This window comes from Narcine bancroftii, chromosome 1 (assembly GCF_036971445.1).
Source record: "Narcine bancroftii isolate sNarBan1 chromosome 1, sNarBan1.hap1, whole genome shotgun sequence".
In the NCBI taxonomy this organism is placed as follows: domain Eukaryota; kingdom Metazoa; phylum Chordata; class Chondrichthyes; order Torpediniformes; family Narcinidae; genus Narcine; species Narcine bancroftii.
The window spans coordinates 223,085,024-223,105,764 of NC_091469.1; the positions used below are offsets into that span (position 1 = coordinate 223,085,024).

The 20,741-nt window shown below is 40.5% G+C and overlaps 2 protein-coding genes across 3 annotated transcripts in view; one reads left to right on the plus strand and one right to left on the minus strand.

Moving 5' to 3' along the window:
- Nucleotides 1-9,274, minus strand: part of mctp1a (multiple C2 domains, transmembrane 1a) — a 534,415-nt gene extending 525,141 nt beyond the window's left edge. Inside the window, exon 1 of one of the 2 annotated variants that reach the window (XM_069891645.1) lies at nt 9,144-9,274. The gene's annotated coding sequence lies outside the window, so the exon portion shown is untranslated. The remainder of the gene's footprint in view (nt 1-9,143) is intronic. The other variant, XM_069891672.1, reaches the window with a different exon arrangement.
- Nucleotides 9,275-9,566: 292 nt separating this feature from the next.
- Nucleotides 9,567-20,741, plus strand: part of fam81b (family with sequence similarity 81 member B) — a 51,545-nt gene continuing 40,370 nt past the window's right edge. Inside the window, exons 1-2 of the mRNA XM_069891717.1 lie at nt 9,567-9,766; nt 17,329-17,404. Of these exons, the coding sequence (XP_069747818.1) occupies nt 17,364-17,404 (41 nt within the window). The 5' untranslated portion in view covers nt 9,567-9,766; nt 17,329-17,363. The remainder of the gene's footprint in view (nt 9,767-17,328; nt 17,405-20,741) is intronic.

Consider the following 20,741-nt stretch of genomic DNA (forward strand, 5'->3'; position numbering starts at 1 on the left):
GCTGCATCATCATACAATTCAAAAGGCAGGGGAATTGCTATATTAGTTAATAAGAATTTGCAAATTAAGGTAAAGACATTATAAACAGACCCAGTGGGTAGATACGTAATGATGATATGCCAAATTTATTCAGAATCTTGGAACTTGTTGAACATTTATGCATCAAATGAAGATGACCAGGAATTTATGCAAGACATTTTTGTAAAGATAGCAGGCACACAGGGACATATCTTACTCAGTGGGCAGGGGGGGGGGGGGGGGAGCGGACCACTTTAATTTTAACCTTAATCCATCAATAGATAAAACTAGAAAGTCTACTACATAAAATAAAGCATTCAACTTTACATTAAATTCAATACATGAAATGAAGATAATTGATATATGGAGAAAACAACATCCAAAAGAAAGAGATTATTCATATTATTCAAACAGACATAAAACCAATTCTAGGATTTATATGTTCTTGTTGTCAGCACAGATTCAAGAGAGAATTCAAAAGACCGAATATAAGGCAAGACTTTTATCTGACCACGCACTCTTGTTATTGACAATTGATTTAGAGGATATTCCGCCGAAAACATATAGATGGAGGCTAAACCCAAATTTGTTAAAAAGAAAAGACTTTCGGGAATACATAGAACAACAAATGAAAATATATTTCAAGACAAATACAAATTCTGTAACGGACAAATTTATATTATGGGATGCAATGAAGGCCTTTATTAGGAGACAAATAATTAGTTATATGACAAAGATTATAAAAGAATATGATAGGGAAATAGAGCAGTTGGAAAAAGAGATAGTAACTATAGAGAAAGATTTAATGAGAAGGGAAGATATAGAGAAAAAGAGAATTGACTGAGAAAAAAATAAAATATGATATGCTGCAAACATACAAAGTGAAGAAAAATATTATGAAAACAAAGCAAAGATATTATGAATTAGGAGAGAAGACTCACAAATTTTTGGCTTGGCAACTAAAAAACAGAACAAACAACAAGAATATCATAGCAATGAGGAAGGAGGATAAACAGATTTCATATAAACCCACTAGACATTAATGGAAATTTTTAAAAAAATTATAAGCAACTGTATCAAACTGAAAACCCAGGAAAGAATGACAAAATAGATGAATTTTTGTCAAACATTGAACTACCTCAATTACAATTGAAAGATCAAAATAAATTACTAAAATCATTGACAATTACAGAAATACATGATACACCAATGACATTACCAAATAATAAAGTGCCAGGAAAAGATGGATTTCCTGCAGAATTTTATAAGGTATTCAATAATCTATTAATTTCATCCCTCTTAGAGGTAATGAAATAAGTCGAAGAGACCAGAATTTGCCTGACTATGTAAAATGGCAATAATCACTACAATTCCAAGAACAGGAAAAGACCCATTGTCACCGGCTTCATACAGACCAATATCTCTACTAAATACAGACTATAAATTAATTGCAAAATTACTAGCGAATAGATTAATAGATGGTGTACCGAAATTAGTGACATTAGATCAGGCAGGATTTGTTAAAAATTTATTAATTTGATTCATACGGCACAAATAAACAAAACACCAACTGTGGCAGTAGCTCTTGATGCAGAGAAAGCTTTTGATAGGGTGGAATGGAGTTATATTTTTAAAGTACTACAGAAATTCAAATTGCTGGAAACATTTATTAATTGAATTACTGCACTGTATAATGGTCCTGTGGCAAAAGTGGTAAAAAATGGATATGTTTCAGACCACTTTAAATCGAGTAGGCTATCAAGACAGGGATGCCCATTATCACCTTCCTTGTTTGCTTTCACTATAGAACCATTGGCAGGACCTGATAAGAAAATAACCTATGATAAAGGAAATAAAAGGAAAAGGGGAAGAATTTAAAATGAGCTTATTTGCAGATGATATTATAGAATACTTAACAGACTCAGATAAATCAATAAAAAGGTTATGTACAAAATTGAAAGATTATGGGGTAATATCAGGTTAATATTGATAAAAGTGAAGTGATGCCAATGAACAAAGTTGATTATATAAAATGTAAAAGGGAATTCCCCTTTAAATGGCAATTACAGGCCATACTTAGGTATCAGGATAGATAATAATTTAAATAATTTGTATAAATTAAATTACCAACCGTTAATAAAGAAAATACAAGAAGACTTAGAGAAATGGAAAGATTTACCACTAACTCTAATAGGGAGAGTAAACTGCATCAAGATAAATGTATTTCCACAGCTACAATATTTGTTCCAAATGCTACCAATTCCCTTGACAGGGGATGTTTTATGAAATTAAACAAATTAATAAAAAAGTTTCTATGGAAGGGTAAAAAATCAAGAGTGGCTATGGAAAAATTAACATGGGTGTATAAACAAGGAGGGCTGCAGCTATCAAATTTCAAAAACTATTACAGGGCAGCACAGTTTTATCAGACAGGAGAAAAAATGGACTGGCTCAAGGTAGAATTATATAAATTAGGAGAAAAGGTCCCTGAACATTTACTCTATAAATGGGATGAGAAACTGGTGCAACATAACAATCTACCAATACTACATCATATACTAAAAATATGGAAGAGAATACATCTGGAGTGAAAGATGATAAATTATCAAATACCAAAAACGTTATTAGTGCAAAACACATTAATTCCATTTACAATAGACAATCTATTTTTTTAAGGAATGGTCAAGAAAAGGAATTAAAAGAATAAAGATTGCTTTTTGAGAAATAATTTATTGACATTTGAACATTAAAATATAAATATGGAATATGTTGAAAACTTATTTAAAAGAAAAGTTGGGAACTAGTCTAAGATTAGGGTTAGCTGCTATGAATACTTAATTACAGACACTGCAAAAGTAAAATAAAATTATCACAAACATGTACAGCAAATTGCAACACAAGGAAAATGATGCTGCAATATATAAACCCAAACAAGGTTGGGATAAAGATTTAAATATATGAATAAAGAATGAAACATAGAAGGAACTATGTGCAGGTACCATGATTAATACAATAAATTCTTGGTTTCGTATGATACAATACAATTGGCTCCATGGACTATATGTTACACCTCAAAAGTTAAAAGAATGAAATCCAACAATATTGGACAGATGCTTCCATTGTAAATAAGAAATTGGAACAACAATACGTGCAATTAGGACAGATACAAAAGTGAAAACCTTTTGGGAGGATTTAAACCTAATATTAAATAGAATTACAAAAAATAGGTTACCATTACAGTAAGAGCTTGTCTGAAAAGGAGGAAAAACCCAACACCCAACCCCAACCAACCAATTTTCCCCTGCAGCCGCTGCAACCGTGTCTGCCTGTCCCGCATCGGACTTGTCAGCCACAAACGAGCCTGCAGCTGATGTGGACTTTTACCCCCTCCATAAATCTTCGTCCGCGAAGCCAAGCCAAAGAATCTTCAGCATCAAACATCTTGTGTTGCTTGAAGATTTTTAAATTGCAGTTCAGAAGTAATTATGAAGCACTTTTAAACATCAGTCTTCAGATCTATTTGAACTCACAAGTCTTCTGATGAGTTGTCTTTCAGAGACATATTCTTCACACGAGTGTTTTCACAAGTTTCCCCCTATCATGTTAAGTTACAAAACTGTGATCTTCACCATGGGTTCTTTCTTAATCATGAGTGGTCTTACTTACTTTAAAGCTATTTATTTTGCATATCTCCTATGATAAGGATAATACAATACAGAACAGCATCTCCCACTCTCTCCAGAAACTACTATTTCACCCCTGTGTCTTTCACAGGTTAGTCAATTTCTTCAGTCTGGTTTAAAAATATCTTTCTCTGCCTTCGGTTATATTTTCTCTGAAATCATATGACATGATATCACCACAATTTCAGTTTCATTTCTTCAAAACACATTCCTTCAAATTATTGCTTCACATCCATAAAAACATATGACCTCATCTCTGTCTAAGATGTTTAAATGGTTAATATCTCCATAAAGTCTGAGCACATATCACTCTAGGAAGAACTTTCTTAACTGCGCAGCTGCCATCATAATGCTATGTACACACCCACTGACCTGAATCAATTAAGACACACTTCATTTCCATTAGGGTCTTGTCCTTCCAGACTTGGCAACTTCGAAATGAATTCTCTTGAGTCTCTGTAAATGTGATGTGACCTGTGTGTGACCCTGTATCCAGGCCACAAACTAACTTTATAACTAAAGATTAACACAAATCCATTACTACCAAGCCAAGACCACTGGGAAATTGAAGGAAGAACACCTCATATTCCATTTGGGCACCCTCCAACCAAATAGCATTAACATTGACCTCTGCGGTTTCCATTTGCCTTCTCCCCTTTCTCTCTTTCGCTATCCCTATATCTCCTTTCATTCAGCTCCCCTCCCCTTGCCTCTCTCTCTCTCTTTTCCTTATCCCACCCTCCTTTCCTCCACTTCTGGATTTTCAGAACTACCCTCCTCCCCTGATAAATTCTCAGGTTTTCTCTCCTCCCCTCCCATCCATCTCCACTTAGCTGCTGGCCTGTGGTCTTCCTGCTGCTCCTTCTTCCATCCTCCCACCACCTTTTTATTCAGGCACCTGCCTGCCTTTTGCTCATATGAAGGGCATAGGCCTGAAAATCAGTTGAATATGGAGAGGAGAGGAGAGGTGAGAACTGAATGGGGGATGGGGAGTGTTTTTGCTCTGCAAGAGCTGGGTGAAATGAGAGAGAAAAAAGGTAAAAGAGAGAGACAGACAGAGAGAGAGAGAGAGAGAGAGAGAGAGAGAGAGAGAGAGAAAGAGAGAGAGAGAAAGAGAGAGAGAAATAGACAGAGCTGGAGGAAAGAAGACATTGGGAAAGATGGTAGGAGGGGTGGACTAATGGAAACCAGAGAAGTCAATGTTAATGCCATCTGGTTGGAAAGTGCTCAGACAGAAGATGAGGTGTTGTTTCTCCAATCTGGCGTGAGAACACGGACAGACATTGGTAAGGGAATGGGACAGGCAATCTCCACTATCCAGCTGAGGTGCTCAATGAAGTGATCTCCCTTCCGCGTCCAGTCTCTCTGACGCAGAGGAGACCACAATGGAAGCACTGGATGCAGTAGATGACCCCTGCAGATTCACAAGTGAAGTATTGCTTCACGTGGAAGGACTGCTTGGGGCCCCGAATGGTGGTGAGGGAAGAGGATTCCCTTCTCCCCAGTCTTTTAATTCAGGTGCCTATTTGCTTTCTCCTCATACCTTAAGGAAGGGCTCAGGGTCGAAAAGCTGGATATATATCTTTACCTCCTATGGAGGCTGCAAAACCTGTTGAGTTCCTCCAGCATTTCTGTGTTGGAATCTTCCTCACAACTCAATCTACCACCCAGGTCAGTGTATTTTGGAAACTTAAAGATACAACTCCTTCATCTAGATCATTAATATATATTGGAAATGGCTGGGGTCATAGCACTGAATCCTGTGGTACACCACTAGTAATTGCCCACCAATCTGAAAAAAGGCCATTTATTACCACTCTTCGCTTGTTGCTCACCGACCAGTTTTCTATACATGTTAATACATTTCCTCCTGTACCATACTCTCTAATTTTACACTCCAATCTTGTCTGGAGCCTTCTCAAAAGCCTTTTGAAAATCCAAAGATGGTTCACTCTTGTCCACACTACTTTATACATCCTCAAAGAAAATACCAGAAGTTTTGCCAGACATGATTTCTCTTTTGTAAACTATGCTGCCTTGGTCTAATCCTGCCCAAATGTTCAGCAATGACAGCTTTAATAAGGGACTCGAGCATCCTTTGCACTACTGAAGTCAAGCTAACAGGTCTTCACTGACCTGATTTCCCTCTCTCTCCTTTCTTAAAGTGATGTCACATGATCTACCTTCCAATCCAAAAGAACTGATCCAGAGAGTTGAGATGGTGGAAAATAATCAGTAATGCACCTACTTTGTCCAGGGCCAGCTCCTTAAGTACTCTGGGATACAGATAATTGGACCTGAAGGATTTATCAAACTTCAAGGCCATCAATTTACAGAATGCAATCCAACAATTGATCAATTTCCATTAATTTGCCCTCCATACCTAATCCCTCAGTCCCCTAATGTTCCCGGAATGTTACATGAGGAAACGCAAGGTTATGCATTTGGACAGAACAGAAAGACACTAAGTTAGAATTAATTTTGATGCACCAGTTGTTCCCCAGACTCCTGTGTGCATCAAGATGTCTTTTACTTGTTGCAAATGTCTAGAATCTGCAATATTTGGCTGGTATTTGAATAGATTAGAATTTTTGTTAATAACTGAGTTTGTGAAAATGTTGGCTGCAGCAAGTAAGAATTTTGGTCAGATGTACATTGTACAACAATTATGATAATAAACTTATTATCATCATTAGGAGCATCCAAAAGACAAAGCTTCTGGTCCTTTGAGAGATCTCATGATCTGAACCTGGCCAATGTAACCTTTGACATCTGAAATCTAAGTGCTGATTGTTATTCCAGTTTAGAAAAGCATCTTTACATACAAGCTGATTCTCAAGAAAGCTGATGGCATCTTGAGGGTGGAGTGCAAAATATCACAATTGCTCTAAGGGAATTTTGAAATGAACAAATTCTAATCATTATCTTGTGTCAGTATATATATATGTGGTTTTGGGAGATAAATTAAGAAAGGTTTGTTAGAGTAGGTCACATACTTTAAAACAAATCTTATTTGAAATACTGGAGCTCTGCTAATGCTAGACATATTGACTCCATAGCTTTTTCAATAGCCCAAGAGACTTTACTAATAGATTGTTGTTTGCTAAAGGCAATAGATGAAAGATCATGTCGGAACCGCCTTCTGTCTGGAGTAGAGCTTGCTGCTCTAAGAGGGTCATGTGGTTTTGCAAGCAGAGAGTGTCAAACAGTCTTTCTAAGAGAGAGAGAGAGAGAGAGAGAGAGAGAGAGAGACAGAGATCACTTCTACAGTGTTACAGCAAGCAGAATCAACCAGGACTGGAACAGGACAAACTGGCAAGCTAATGGAAACTCCCATTTGGAAGATGGCCTGGTCAAAGCCCTTGTGGTTTGACCAAGAGGAGTGGACTGGCTGTTTAATGTTTCACTTGGAATAAGAGAAACAAAAAAGAACTCTGTGGTGACCTAAAAGAAAGAGGTTATCATCTGGAGAATCCTGAATGGGCAAGTTTCGTCAGAAAGACACTGAAGTGGCTGATGGAAGTACATTAGTTGTGGATGTCCTGGAATAACAAATATCTCTCTAAAAACTGACAAGAACCTTCCTGAGCAGTAACCATTTACCTTTCAAGCACCAAAGCTTGGTGAACTTTATAAATGTTAAATCCTATGTACAACATAAGAATTGCCTGAATTTGTAGGAATGAGAAGTGAGACTGGACTGTGAACCAAAGAACTTTTCTGACCTTACACACACATTACACACACATGGGCTTAGAATTAGAAGGGGATTAAGTTCAATTTGTTAAGTTAAAGTGTGATTCTGTTTTCATGTTTAAAGATAATTAAAAGCAACTTTTGTTGAAGCAACCATTTATCTTGGTGAATATTTATTGCTGCTGGGTTTTGGGGTCCTCTGGGCTCATAACAATCTGCACAAATTGAGTAAAGGACTTGGAGAATCAATGTTCTTCTCTCTTTGCACAGTTTCCTATATGAATGCTTCTCCTCCATTTAGTTTTGCCTGATCGCCACTGTTTCACTTCACTTCACGCCATGGGTGAAGTGAACTAAAAGTACAGTTGGCATGGTGGTTACCGTAATGCCTTTATAGCACCAGCGATAGGAATCAGAGTTTGAATCCAATGCTGTCTGTAAGGAATTTGTATGTTATCCCTGTGTCTGTGTGGGTTTTACTGGGGACTCCAGTTTCCTCCCATTGTTCAAAACCTATCAAGGGTGCAGGTTAATGGTTGCAATTGGGTGGCATTACTCATTTGCCAAAAAGGCCTGTTACCATGTGGTACGTACAATTTAAAAAAAAAATACCTGCTTTTCAAAATAAGGACTATTGTATTAGGAGCACCAATCTAATGCCAGGCTCCTCCCAGGCACATGCCAAGCAGATTTGGAATACATCAAAATTTTACTCAACTCAGGTTCAGAATCTTTCAATTTCTTACCCTGGTATATTGTGAGATAGTCACTTCAACATTGCAGACTGTAACTGTTAATATAGTCGGGATAATGTGAACTAGCTTAAGAATACACCCTTTAAATTGTAGTAACTGTAGTGCAACAGTGTGGAGCGTATGTATATGGATAAAAGTGAGTGTGAAGTTTCCTGAGGTGGTGGAAGGCATTAGTAAGTCAAGTATTTTCTGTTAAGAAATCTCACATCTCTAAGTTAATTCAGAATCCTCCCAAGTAATTCAAGAGACATAACAGTAGCAATTCAAGAAAGAGGCTTATCACCATCTTCTCAAACATCTGCCTGCATAAATCAAAGTATTTGAGTACAGGAGTTGCGATGTTATGTTGAAGTTGTATACATTTGGGCTGCCATATTTGCGTATTGTGCACTGTTTTGATCACCTGCTGACTTTATGGAGAGGAATGTGCACCTCAGGAGTACAATGGACTAGTCAAACCCCCTCCACCATCAGACTCCGCAATGACAAACTCATTCAGGGACTCTGACTTGTGCACTTCATTGATTTTCTTTGCTCTCCCTGTATTGCACAGTCAGTTTGTTTACATTCATGATCTGTTTACAGTTCTTTTGATGATTCACATGTTCATGCTGTGTACAGTTTCTATTTTGCACTACCAATTGGGCTGCGCCTGCAGGGCCAGGGAATCTCAGGGTTGTATGTGATGTCATGTATGTACTCTGACAATCAACCTGAACCTGAAATCCACAGGCCACAATGGACGTTTCAGCAGTAAGTGAACACTCGGTTATGGTTAAATTTGAGGAATGCGATGCCCAGTTTGTAAATGGTTTGAAAGAAATGGGACTGAAAATGAGACACGAACCTTGCAGCAGAGAGCAAAGAAAATGGTTTTTGTCTCTTCATGTTAAAGAGTCTCTTGGGTTGTGTGCGAATAACCAATACGATCATTTGGAACTAGTGGAGGTGCCAAAGGGGAAGATGGTGTGGAAAAGTTGGGGTGTGTCACCTCTTTCTTCCTCTTCTTCTTCTTCTCGCACGGTGGTAACGACCGGGATAGGCCTGGTCGTCGAGGTGCTGAAGTGACAGACGGGGCCGACGTGGGAAGCGCGAGCACGGCCCCCACTCCTCTCGCGGGCAGGCGAGGCGGTTCTTGCCGTCAATCACTGCCAAGGCCCGCTCACTTTGTCTCTCTGAGACTGAGGTCCTTGTCGGGCTGCACGTTGATTTTAACCTGAGGTGACACTGCAGTTTCGCAAGCCCCAGAATCTGTGCATTTAAAAAAAAGATTCAAAAAGCAGCGACTTTTAAACCTTTTAATTCAAATCCTTTTTGCCACTTGTTGAAGCAATTTAAAAAAAAGCAGAATAAGCCGTAACAGGATTTTTCAATGACCTGTTCGTTTGACTGTGGCTGCAGCCTCGTGGGGGGGGGGGGTGTGCGCGCGCACATCGTGCGGGCCGCGCACCCGGCCGGAGCTTGGAAACAACGGTAAACAAAGTCGCATTCCGTGCCACACTTCCGGGGAAATCGGCCCCGTTTGTTGGAGGGACTGTGTTGGGTCGTCTCCTCCTTTCATCGACCCAGGAGTGTTGAAGTGCGGCCGAACCCACACGAACGGGCGAAATGCATGTGAGTTTGCTGTTCAAGCAATAGCATCTTGCTTTGATTCCAACAAACAGTACATTCAGATTGTAATATCGTGTTATTGCACCTCGATGTGCGCCTTCATGTTCGCATAAAAGTTACAATGTGTCTGCATATTGAAATTATAATTCCACATTGTGCACTGCCCTTCATGTAAGGTGAACTGATAATGATTAATAGTGACTCCTTGCTACAAAGAAACAAAGTAGATGGTTGTTACTTGTCCAATTGTTGACACACAAACATCAATGATATACAGTCAGTTTCTGAAATAACCCCAGTGAAAGAAAATCTCAACACAATATAGAAAGGATTCCAGAGGGGTGACAATGATATCCTGTATTAAAATTACATCCAGGAATATTCAAACTGAGAGGTCACTACTCACTGCAGATCTTCACTAAGTTCACCTATAAAAGAAACCTTTCCACTGGTGATGCTATAGCCTTGTCCTACCACTCTGTCCTGACCCACATGGAGAACAACGCTTCACATGCCAGGCTGCCGTTCATTGACTTCAGCTCGGCATTCATGACGATCATTCCCCAGAAGCTGGTGGAGAAGCCGTCCTTGCAGGGACTCAACACCCTTTTCTGCAACTGGATTCTGGACTTCCGAGAGGAAAGACTAGTCTGTCCAGGTCAGTAGCAGAACATCAAGCACCAACATGCTGACGCACCTCAGGAGTGTGTGCTCAGCCCAAGCCTGTTCCCACTACTGACCCATGATTTCATTGCCAGATCCAGCTCCAACTGAGTCATCAAGTTTACAAATGGCACAATAGGCATTAGCCTCAGCAGCAGCAACGCTGAGTCGCACTGTAGAGAAGAGGTGGAAAATTTTGTGATATGGTGCGAGAATAACAACCTGAATTTCTATATGGACAAGGAAAGGAGATGATCATGGACTTCAGGGTGACCAGAAATGACCACCCTCCAACAATAATTTGATAGTGGAGAGCACCAGGTTCCTTGGAGTTCACTTCACAAGTCAGAAAGGTGCAACAGTGACTGTACTTCCTGAGAAGATTGAAATGGGCAAGGCTACCTGTGGTGGTACACCATCAGCCTACTGCAGGGGACAACCTCTGTACCTGCAGGAGTGTAAGGGGACAGGACAACACCTGGTTGACTGTCAATCCTTCGGCCTGAATGGATCAAGCCCCAACCAGTCGGGTGTCAATCACCCTACGGGATACAAGCCTGCACCGGCCTCCCGAGGCCTTACTCAGAGTTGCTGCAGTCACAGCCAGCTTGGCTCTGTGGAAGTCTTTGTGGATTGAAGCTTGTTGTACAGTCCTTACCTTGTGTGTGTCTGATTCAGTCTAACAGCGCACCACACTACCGACCACTATTTTGTCAACCTTCTATAGGAGCTCCATCAAGAGTGTCCTGGCCGGCTGCATCTCAGTGTGGTACGGTTGCTGCACAGAAATGGATCAGAAGTCAATCCACAGGACCATAAGAGTGAAAGAGAGGATCACTTGGGTCTCCCCACCCCCTTAGACATGATCTACCAAGATCATTGTCTGAAAATAGTTGATAAAATCATTGAGGACCCATTCTGCCCTGCACACATCACCGTTCAACTACTTGCATTGGGAAAGAGATACAGGAGTATCAGAGCCAGCACCAGCAGGCTGAGGAACAGCTTCTTCCCACAGGCAGTGAGAATGCTGAATGACCAAAGGAACTGCTCACACTGACCATCTGGGACTCTCATATTAACTGAACAATTTTGATTTATTTATTTTTATATATGTATTTTTGTTTTGTCCTGCGTATGTATTGTCTGTAAGTAGACTTTCTCAGGTGCATTCTTAGCATAGAATGTGCCTGAAGAAGCAGAAGTGGCCCTTTAAATTGCCATTCAGGTGGCAGTGTTTAAAACACAATGCTGGCCACCTGAAGGACACAGCTGTACAGGATGCAGCCCTGAGCACACTCAGGCTCCTGCCCACTGTCAGCTGTGATCCCGCCCACTGACATGATGTCATTTTGAGCGTGACAAGAAGGAGCACAGGCAGACCCTGTGCAGGAAAGAGACACGATGATTTCCGCGTTTCTGAGTGTTCAAAATGAGATACGGCAGATCCTTGGTAAGGCTATCTGTGCTGTTGAAACTCTTCAATCGTCCTTGAGATCTGAAAATCACATGGGTGCAATCAGGATAAGATTCCTGCAAAGGTTGAAGGCAAGAAGACAGCAGTTAGCAGTCAAAAGGCGCATGGAGTGTAAGCGCCGCAGACAAAGGCGAATGCTGCTGGTCAGTCAATTAGTTATTGTGACACTGGAGGTTGAACCGACCGTAGGGCGCTGAGTTCTGGAATAACGTCCTCACCAAATTTGATGACGCTGAGTGGAGCAGACACTTTCGTATGTCGCGTGACACCATTCACTTCGTGCTGGAACTCATAGAACCTCACCTGAAGGCCCATAAACTGGACTTGCAGCCATCATTGGAGCCCGGACTTTGATTAGCTGTGGCCTTGTGGTGGTATGCCACGCCTTGTGAGTATCGATCCATCAGTACCATCTTTGGAATAGGTGTCAGCACTGTGTATACGGTGGTGCAGGAGGTGAGTGCCGCCTTGAGGAAGTTCCTCAGTAAACGTTTCATCTTCCTGCCAAGTGGAACTCAAAGGGGATACCCAATGTGTGCTGGTGCCATTGATGGATCACACATTCCCATTATCACACCCAGCGTGGATGCTGCAGCCTACTACAATCACAAAAGGTGGCATTCAATGGTTCTGCAAGCGGTGGTTGACTACAGATTCTGGTGAGTTAAGCCTCTATTGATGTACAGCACATCACATTTCCAATGACTATAACTTAACTGTGTGATTTCCACAGTGATTTCCATTCATGTTGCAGCTTCACAGATATGTTTGTGGGGTGGCCGAGCCGCACGCATGATGCCCGAGCGCTCTCCTCTGTATAGAAAAGCTGAGGACCAGGGCGGATACCTCTTCCTACGTGATGTGAGTGTTTCAAATGTTATGCATGCTTGCTGTGTCAACGTTCAGTTGCATGAATTAACTACATGTCTGCATTGTTGTGTCTGCAGGTGTCCAAGGATGTTGAGGGAGTGGAGGTTCCAGGGCATCTTGTGGGTGATGCGGCATACCCCCTATGAAGCTGGCTGATGAAGGGGTTCACACAGCACCAACTACTGGATCAGGATTAGCGAAGATTTAATAAGGCTCTTAATTCAGCAAGGATAGTGGTGGAACATGCATTTGGCCGTCTAAAAGGCCGCTGGCGATGCCTGTCCAAGCGTCTAGATATCTCTACCACCTTAGTCCCAGATGTTGTGTTTGCCTGCTGTGTACTGCACAATATATGTGAGATTAATAAAGAAGATTTCCCTTCAGTGTAGACATTGGTTGAAGCAGATGATCCTGCACCCAATAGCGCAGATTGTGCTGATCAGCAGGGCTATGGGGATCAGGCCATCCATTCTGCCATCATGTCCATCCTGTAAGGGTATGTCCCTGCCAGCCAGCTCCCCATTTTCCATGACTTTTATGCCCCTCCACCCTCCCCACCCAATGTGGTGACATGATCCTGCTGCCTGGCATGTTATGTGCTCTCGCGAATGAACAGGTGCATATAAATGAAACTCGTGACTTGTGTGCTTGTCAAAAATTTAATAAAATACATTCTTTCCAAAATCGCAACGCTTCATAAATATCTTTTTTTGGGTTTTTTTTAATTTTTTTAAAATTTTTCACACTATGAACCATATTAACCAAAATACACACAAACATTTCCCTCTTGAATATAAACAGTGTCATTTTCTCCCCTTTATCCCCCCTCCCTGCTTCATAAATATCTGAGGTAGCTATCTCAATGTTAATATTTCACATCATTCTTGAAGGAAACCATGGAATGGAAAATAACAGTGCAAATCCACTCCACACTTGAACACAGCAGATCAAACACTTAAACAGTAAACACAACCACCCGGCACCATAGCATCTCACTGCTGAATGTTTCCATCCATAAAGTGTCGCACATAACATTGCACTTATGAGAGGCTTCATGAACAACAAAAGTGGAAAATGAGTTAACAGCATTAAGGATGTATATTTTGACACAAACCTCATTCCAGCATTGAGAGGAACGAGTTGGCGGGGGTGGGGGGGGGGGGGGGGGAGTGGTGGAATGAGGAACCGGTACCAGACCCCAGCATCTCAGTCATGCCAAAATGTCCACTACTGTGATGCACTGTTGTGGAATGAAATGGCATACTGGATGGAGGGGCCAGGTACATGGGATATAAGGCTGACCATATGACTGTGGGAATGGGGATGGGAAGGCCTCCAATCGCGTGACCAATCTGTTGAAGATGACTGACTTCCTGTCCATTGCGGCGCTCAGTCCCCACAGGGAAGCCGCAAACTCAGACATCGACTGGGCAAGCTTCTCCACTTCGGAGCGGCGTGTTGCTTCATTGTCCTCCCTCTGGTTGGCAAGCATGACTCTCTCACGGTCCAGTGCCTCCTCTGTACATTGGTGGTCTCTCTCACTGTCCACCCTGTCAAGTGCAAACATCATCACCTGCAGCTCCTTTGCAAGAACCTGCCCCTTTGTCAGTCACTGCCACTTGCATCTGGGACCAGAGGCTGTGGGTGGAAACAGGAAAAGTGCATGCATTGGACTTAAGTGCTTCTCCATAAACACAACCTCAATGCTACTGTACCTGTGTTCTCTGTTGAGAGTGCTGCCTCCCCACTTCCACGGACAGTAACCTCTGTGCTTCCTCTCTCAGAGGCATCCAAATCCATGGCTGCCAGGTTCTCGGCGGTGGCCTCCTCCTCCTCCTGGATTGGCATGTCTCCTCCAATGCCGCTGTGTGAACCCTAAGATCCCTCAGGGATGAGCTCTGGGGATTCAGGGGTCTCCAGAGCGCTGGCTACACCAAGGGAGTAGCTGAGCAGCTAGCCCCCCAAAAAGAGTGTGGCACTGGTCAAAGTACTGCCACTCCTTGCGCCCATTGCCACTCCTCTTGTTGTGGTCCAGGACTGCATGGAATTTCTTCCTCATGCTCTTCAGCTTTGTGATCACCTGGTTTTTACTGCGCATGTGCCCTTGTGCAGCGAGCACTCCAGACAGCCGCTCAAAAGTGGGACCAACCCTCACTGTCCCAGTGAGCTCCTTTTCCTGGGATTCAAATGGTCTAGAAGCCATCTTACCTCTTCTTCAGACCAGTTACTAGCCTTTCTTGGAGCCATTGTTCAAGTGCACTGTTTTCCTTCACTGCTAAAACAAAACGACTGAATCTGCACTAGCCTGCCTGCACGATGTGCTTCAAGATTCGCGCCTGGCATCTCAGGCTGACGATGTCACTGCCACGTCAGCAGCCTGACCTTTTAACATCCGCTTTCAGCCAGCTGCATTCAGGTGGCTGGAGGAGCCGCTGAGCTGATTATCCCTCTCGGAGGAGGGTTATTTGCACCTCCTGCAAATTCAGGTGGCCTCAAAACAGCCACATATTGCCTAAACCTGCGGCTTTACATGCGGGGCAATTGGCCACCTGAAAGTGCCTAATGTGTTATGTTTGCTTGTATGCCTGTTGAGTTGTGCTTGCGCAAACAGATAATGAACTTGAGCCTGAGCTTGACCAGTATTTGTTTCACTAGTGCATTTATCACTCAAAATCCAAAGTTATGTATTTTATTATTGTTGCTGAGCTGTAGTTAGTTATAAAGGGCAGGGGTATTCTTTGATTACTTGTTAAAGTTCATCAATTTTCAAAAAATTTACACATATAGCATGGTAACAGGCCATTTCGACCCATGAGTCTGTGCCGCCCAATTTACACCCATTTAACCTACACCTCCAGCACGTTTCTAATGCTAGTAGGAAACTGAAGCCCCTGGGGAAAACCCACAAAGACACAGGGAGAACATAAAAACTCCTTGCAGACAGTGGGGGATTTGAACCCCAGTTCCGATCACTGACGCTGTAAAGGGATTGCTCTAGCCGCTATGCCAACTATACCAGAAGTCAATTTTCATTCTTTCTTTGGCTTGGCTTCGCGGATGAAGATTTATGGAGGGGTAATGTCCACGTCAGCTGCAGGCTCGTTTGTGGCTGACAAGTCCGGTGTTGGACAGGCAGACACGGTTGCAGCGGTTGCAAGGGAAAATTGGTTGGTTGGGGTTGGGTGTTGGGTTTTTCCTCCTTTGTCTTTTGTCAATTTTCATTATTCTTATTTTAAAGATACAACAGGCAATACTACTTTTCAAATTATTGTCCTCTGCAGTATTTGTAATGCAACAAATAGGTTTGCCATATTTGAAGAGATAACAAGACACGGTTGTGATTCTTTTGCACAAATAAAGAAAAACTGCAAATGCTGGAGAACAGCAATGAAGAGAGAAATTGCAGCAGACATTCAGCCGGTTTAGGCAGAATCAATGGTAAGAGGAACAGCTGAATGTTTCATCACATCTGACATCTGTTAAGTGTTTCCAGTATTTCCTGTGACAGTATTTCCTGGTTAATCTCCCACATTTGATCTTCAGTATTCCTTTCTGTGAATGAGTAAAAGTATTTTCTTTCTCCCCATAACTAGTCAAAATAAAATGAGATCAGAGGTCACAAGGGATGAACAATACTTTGTGAATTTTTGAATGGAATAACACTCATGTAGCCATTTGGATTGTCTTTAATTAATGGAAGATGGACAAAAATCATAGTAAAACCTTATTCCAGCAATTGATTTATCAGATCAAAATAACAATATTATAGGTTCTGCAGTGAGAACTTCATGATCTCCCTGATTTGATAAATGGATAAATATGAAATTTGTCAAATGTATAAACATAGGTCTGCTTTCATCACTAAAACTAGACTGACAAAAAGACAAAATGCTGTCACAGACAGTAAAACAAGAAACAGCCACACTGGCAAACTTGCCACAAATCCTCAATTTTCAGAAATGGCTATTAAACTGTTGGCTGTAATGTTCTTTAGATATTGAGGTTAATGTTTGTTGTTTATTGCATGAACAGCCCATCATCAATACAACAAATCTGAACTCTCAGATGCCACTTCCATCTTCTCACAAAAAAATGTTGAGACCGTAAATTATAAGCTCATTTTTTAAATTGCTAATTACACTTCGTATCAAGCTTTTTGTGCAAAAATTTTGGCTTATAGGATGGGATACTGAAGTCAAATAATACAGGAAAATGAATGCAATCCAATTGAGTAAGAATACTTACTCGATTGTCTGGTAGGTGCAGCAGTTAGTGCAATGCTGTAACTGCTCCAGTGACCAGGATTGGGTTCGAATTCTGAGCTGTCTGTAAGGAGTTTGTACATTCTCCCCTTGTCCATGCAGGTTTTCCCTTGGGGCTCCAGTTTGCCCCCACCCTTCAAAATATACCTGGAGTTGTAGGTTAATTGGATATAAATTGGCTGCCATGGGCTCCTGGGCTGAAATGGCCTGTTACCATGTAGCAATTGGTACATTTTAAAATATTTCTTTATCTTATAATGTTTACAGCCACCTCTTGTTTTTGAACTTTTCAGATGGTTGATGAATAATTTGAATTTTACTCACAAAAATGTCCAAAGAAAACTTGCTACAGGTTCAGATTCCAGAGCGGTAAGTACTGGATACATTGCCTTATGTTGTGCTATGATATGCTCTATCACTTCTCAACCTGTTTTACACTTACTTACAGTGGACTACCCCTAACAAACTCACGCACAACCAGTTGGACTTTAGTTTAGTCCGAGAATTTTTTTCTGATAATTTTTAATATTGTCATTAAATTTACAACCGTGTTTTATATATTGCTTATTTTGATAATATTTGTCTTCATTGAATTGTCACAGGCCACATACTGTATAAGAAACACATGGATAATCTGTGGCCCTTGGACCACAGGTTGAGGAACATTGCACTAGATTGACCAGCTTATTGAAGAGATGAAATTAATGGTCCATTAATTGATAGTAGGGTAGAGGATGTGTTTATACTTTCTGGAGGTGATCAGTGTCTGAAATACTTCACAGAATTCTTATCTAGCCATTTCTAGTCTGTACATAAATACTATAGAATTGTTGGTTTTGACTTTGAAGTTTTATTATCGTGGAGTGATACAAGGTAATAAACATTGCAGAATCATCAGTAAATGACAGCATTGCCCACCTTGATGCAGGTAATATTATTGACGTTGTTGACGTTGGTAAGGTTGAGATGATTGGCCTCTGGCTCCAATTTTCTTTACCACAAATGTTACCAGCTCCTGGAGGTGTTTTCTTTGCCCTAATCTAGAATGAACATCCTTTTCCAATATTTTTTATTAGTTTCATCATATAAATGTTACATAGGTACATGAGAATAAAATAGAATATTAACAAATCTTATATAGTAATACAAATGGTATTTTACCTATGTTACATTAAAAAAAAGTCAAAAAAAGCACTAAACTACTGATCTACTTATCAAACCCCACCCTAGAGGCTATTGTCTTAACACGGACAGACCACTATCGATAATTTAAAAAATAAGGTAACCAATGGAATCATAAACCAGAAAATAATTAATCTTGCACATTTTGAAAATAATTAAGAAGCAAAATTAATATTCATTTCAATAGTGGAACATCTATTTTTTTTCCCAAAGTCATACATGCCATCGTATCAGACAACCACTGAGTGTAAGTGGGAGGGACAGCATCTTTCCATCAATATGGCCCTTCTAGCGATAAGGGAGGAAAAGGCCACTACATGGAATTGTGAAGAAGTCAATATTAGACCCATTACTCCAAAGAGAGCAAGAAAAAGATTTGGAGTCAAAATAATATTAAGAACTAAAGAGAAGGTATGAAATCCCAAAAAATTGGACAGAGAAAGACATAACCAATGTACCTTCTTCATTTATACAGTTACCACATTTAGAAGAGAGATTAGTAAAGAATTTAGCTAATTGAACTTTGGAGTAGTGGGCCCATTGTACTACCTTAAATTGTAATAATGAGTGTGGAGCACAAAGAGAGGATGAATGCACTCATTTCAGAATAGAGTTCCTTATTGTTTCAGAAAATGACTCTTGAAAATCCTGTTCCCATAATTCTTTAAATTCTGGGCAAGGAACTATTCCTCGAATTTATCAGTAATTCATAAAGGCCAGATACCATCCCTTTGGAAATTGTAAATCATCCCTGTCATATTGGGTTCCATGTCTTCAGGGAGCTTCAAAATTAAAGAATTCAAGAAACTCCTAACCTGTTAATAATGAAAGAAGTGATGTCTAGGTATTGTAATTTTGGTGGATTTTTGTTGAAAAGAGGCAATATTTTGGTCAGTAAAAATATCTAAAAAAGGGATTGGATACTTATATTTGACCAGTGTTAGAAACCGCTATCTTGAACTGAAGGTAAAATAAAACGAATGACCTAAAATAGGACTAATTAATAAGAATCTATGGTACCCAAAATGTTTCCTAAATTGATGTATGTCTAAAATCAAAATTATCAGTTAGCTTGGAAGCCAGAAAAGATAAAGTTGCTCCAAGTATCGAAAAAAGATCATTTTTTTTGGAACATGTAATTTCTGAATTAATCCATCTTGAAGCACCCAAATTTTTCTTGTGATGGATCAAAAAAAATCTCATATTATCTGCCCCTTAATAAAACATAAAGTTAGTTAATGTCCAGCCTCCATTCTTTTTAGTATTTTGAAGGAAACTTTTTTTTAAGATGGGGGCGCTTATTTTTCCATATAAAAGAAAACATGATAAAATCCAAAAAAAAAGGATTTGGGAACAAAAACAGGAAAAGCCTGAAAAATCTATAAAAATGTAAGAAGTATATTAATCTTGGCAATATTGACATGCCCAATTAATGTTATCGAAAGAGGGGACCACTGGGTCAAGGATTTGTTGACATGACTCATTAAAGTAAGAAAATTTTCTTACTAATTACTGAATTTCTTAGTAATAGTGATACCAAGATATTTTAAAAGGAATAAAGGAATCTAAAGATCAGGAAGAACTCAAAAAGAACCACTTACTCTTCTGCAAATTCAGTTTATATCCTGAACATTTCCCAAATTGATGAAGAAGGGATAAAATAGATGGAATCAATTGGTCAGCTTTTGATAGATACAACAAAAGATCATCTTCATAGAGAGACATCTTATGAATACTTCTTGGTCTTGTGATTCCTGAGTTATCAGCCGATTGCCAAAAAGTCACAACTAGAGGTTCTAAACCCAAAATAAATAATAGTGGACTTAAAGGACAACCCTGTTTGGTACCACGATATAACTTAAAAGGTTTAGATTTAATTGAGTTAGTAAAGACTGAAGCTATAGGAGATAAATATAACCTGTTGAATCCAATTTGTGAATTGAGGACCAAAGTTAAATTTCTCTACTACACTAAATAAATATTCCCATTCTTCTGAACATCCAAAGAGAGGTTTGGGTAGGGTCCACTTCAAAAAGTATTTGGTCAAAGTGGGGCTTGTTCTTTTGGGTGGACAAATGATTAGCAAACAAGATTGGTTATTTCAAGTTCACATTTATTATCATCTTTTTCTTTCTTTGGCTTGGCTTCGCGGACGAAGATTTATGGAGGGGGTAAAAAAGTCCACGTCAGCTGCAGGCTCGTTTGTGGCTGACCAGTCCGATGCGGGACAGGCAGACACGATTGCAGCGGTTGCAAGGGAAAATTGGTTGGTTGGGGTTGGGTGTTGGGTTTTTCCTCCTTTGCCTTTTGTCAGTGAGGTGGGCTCTGCGGTCTTCTTCAAAGGAGGCTGCTGCCCGCCAAACTGTGAGGCGCCAAGATGCACGGTTTGAGGCGTTATCAGCCCACTGGCGGTGGTCAATGTGGCAGGCACCAAGAGATTTCTTTAGGCAGTCCTTGTACCTTTTCTTTGGTGCACCTCTGTCACGGTGGCCAGTGGAGAGCTCGCCATATAATACGATCTTGG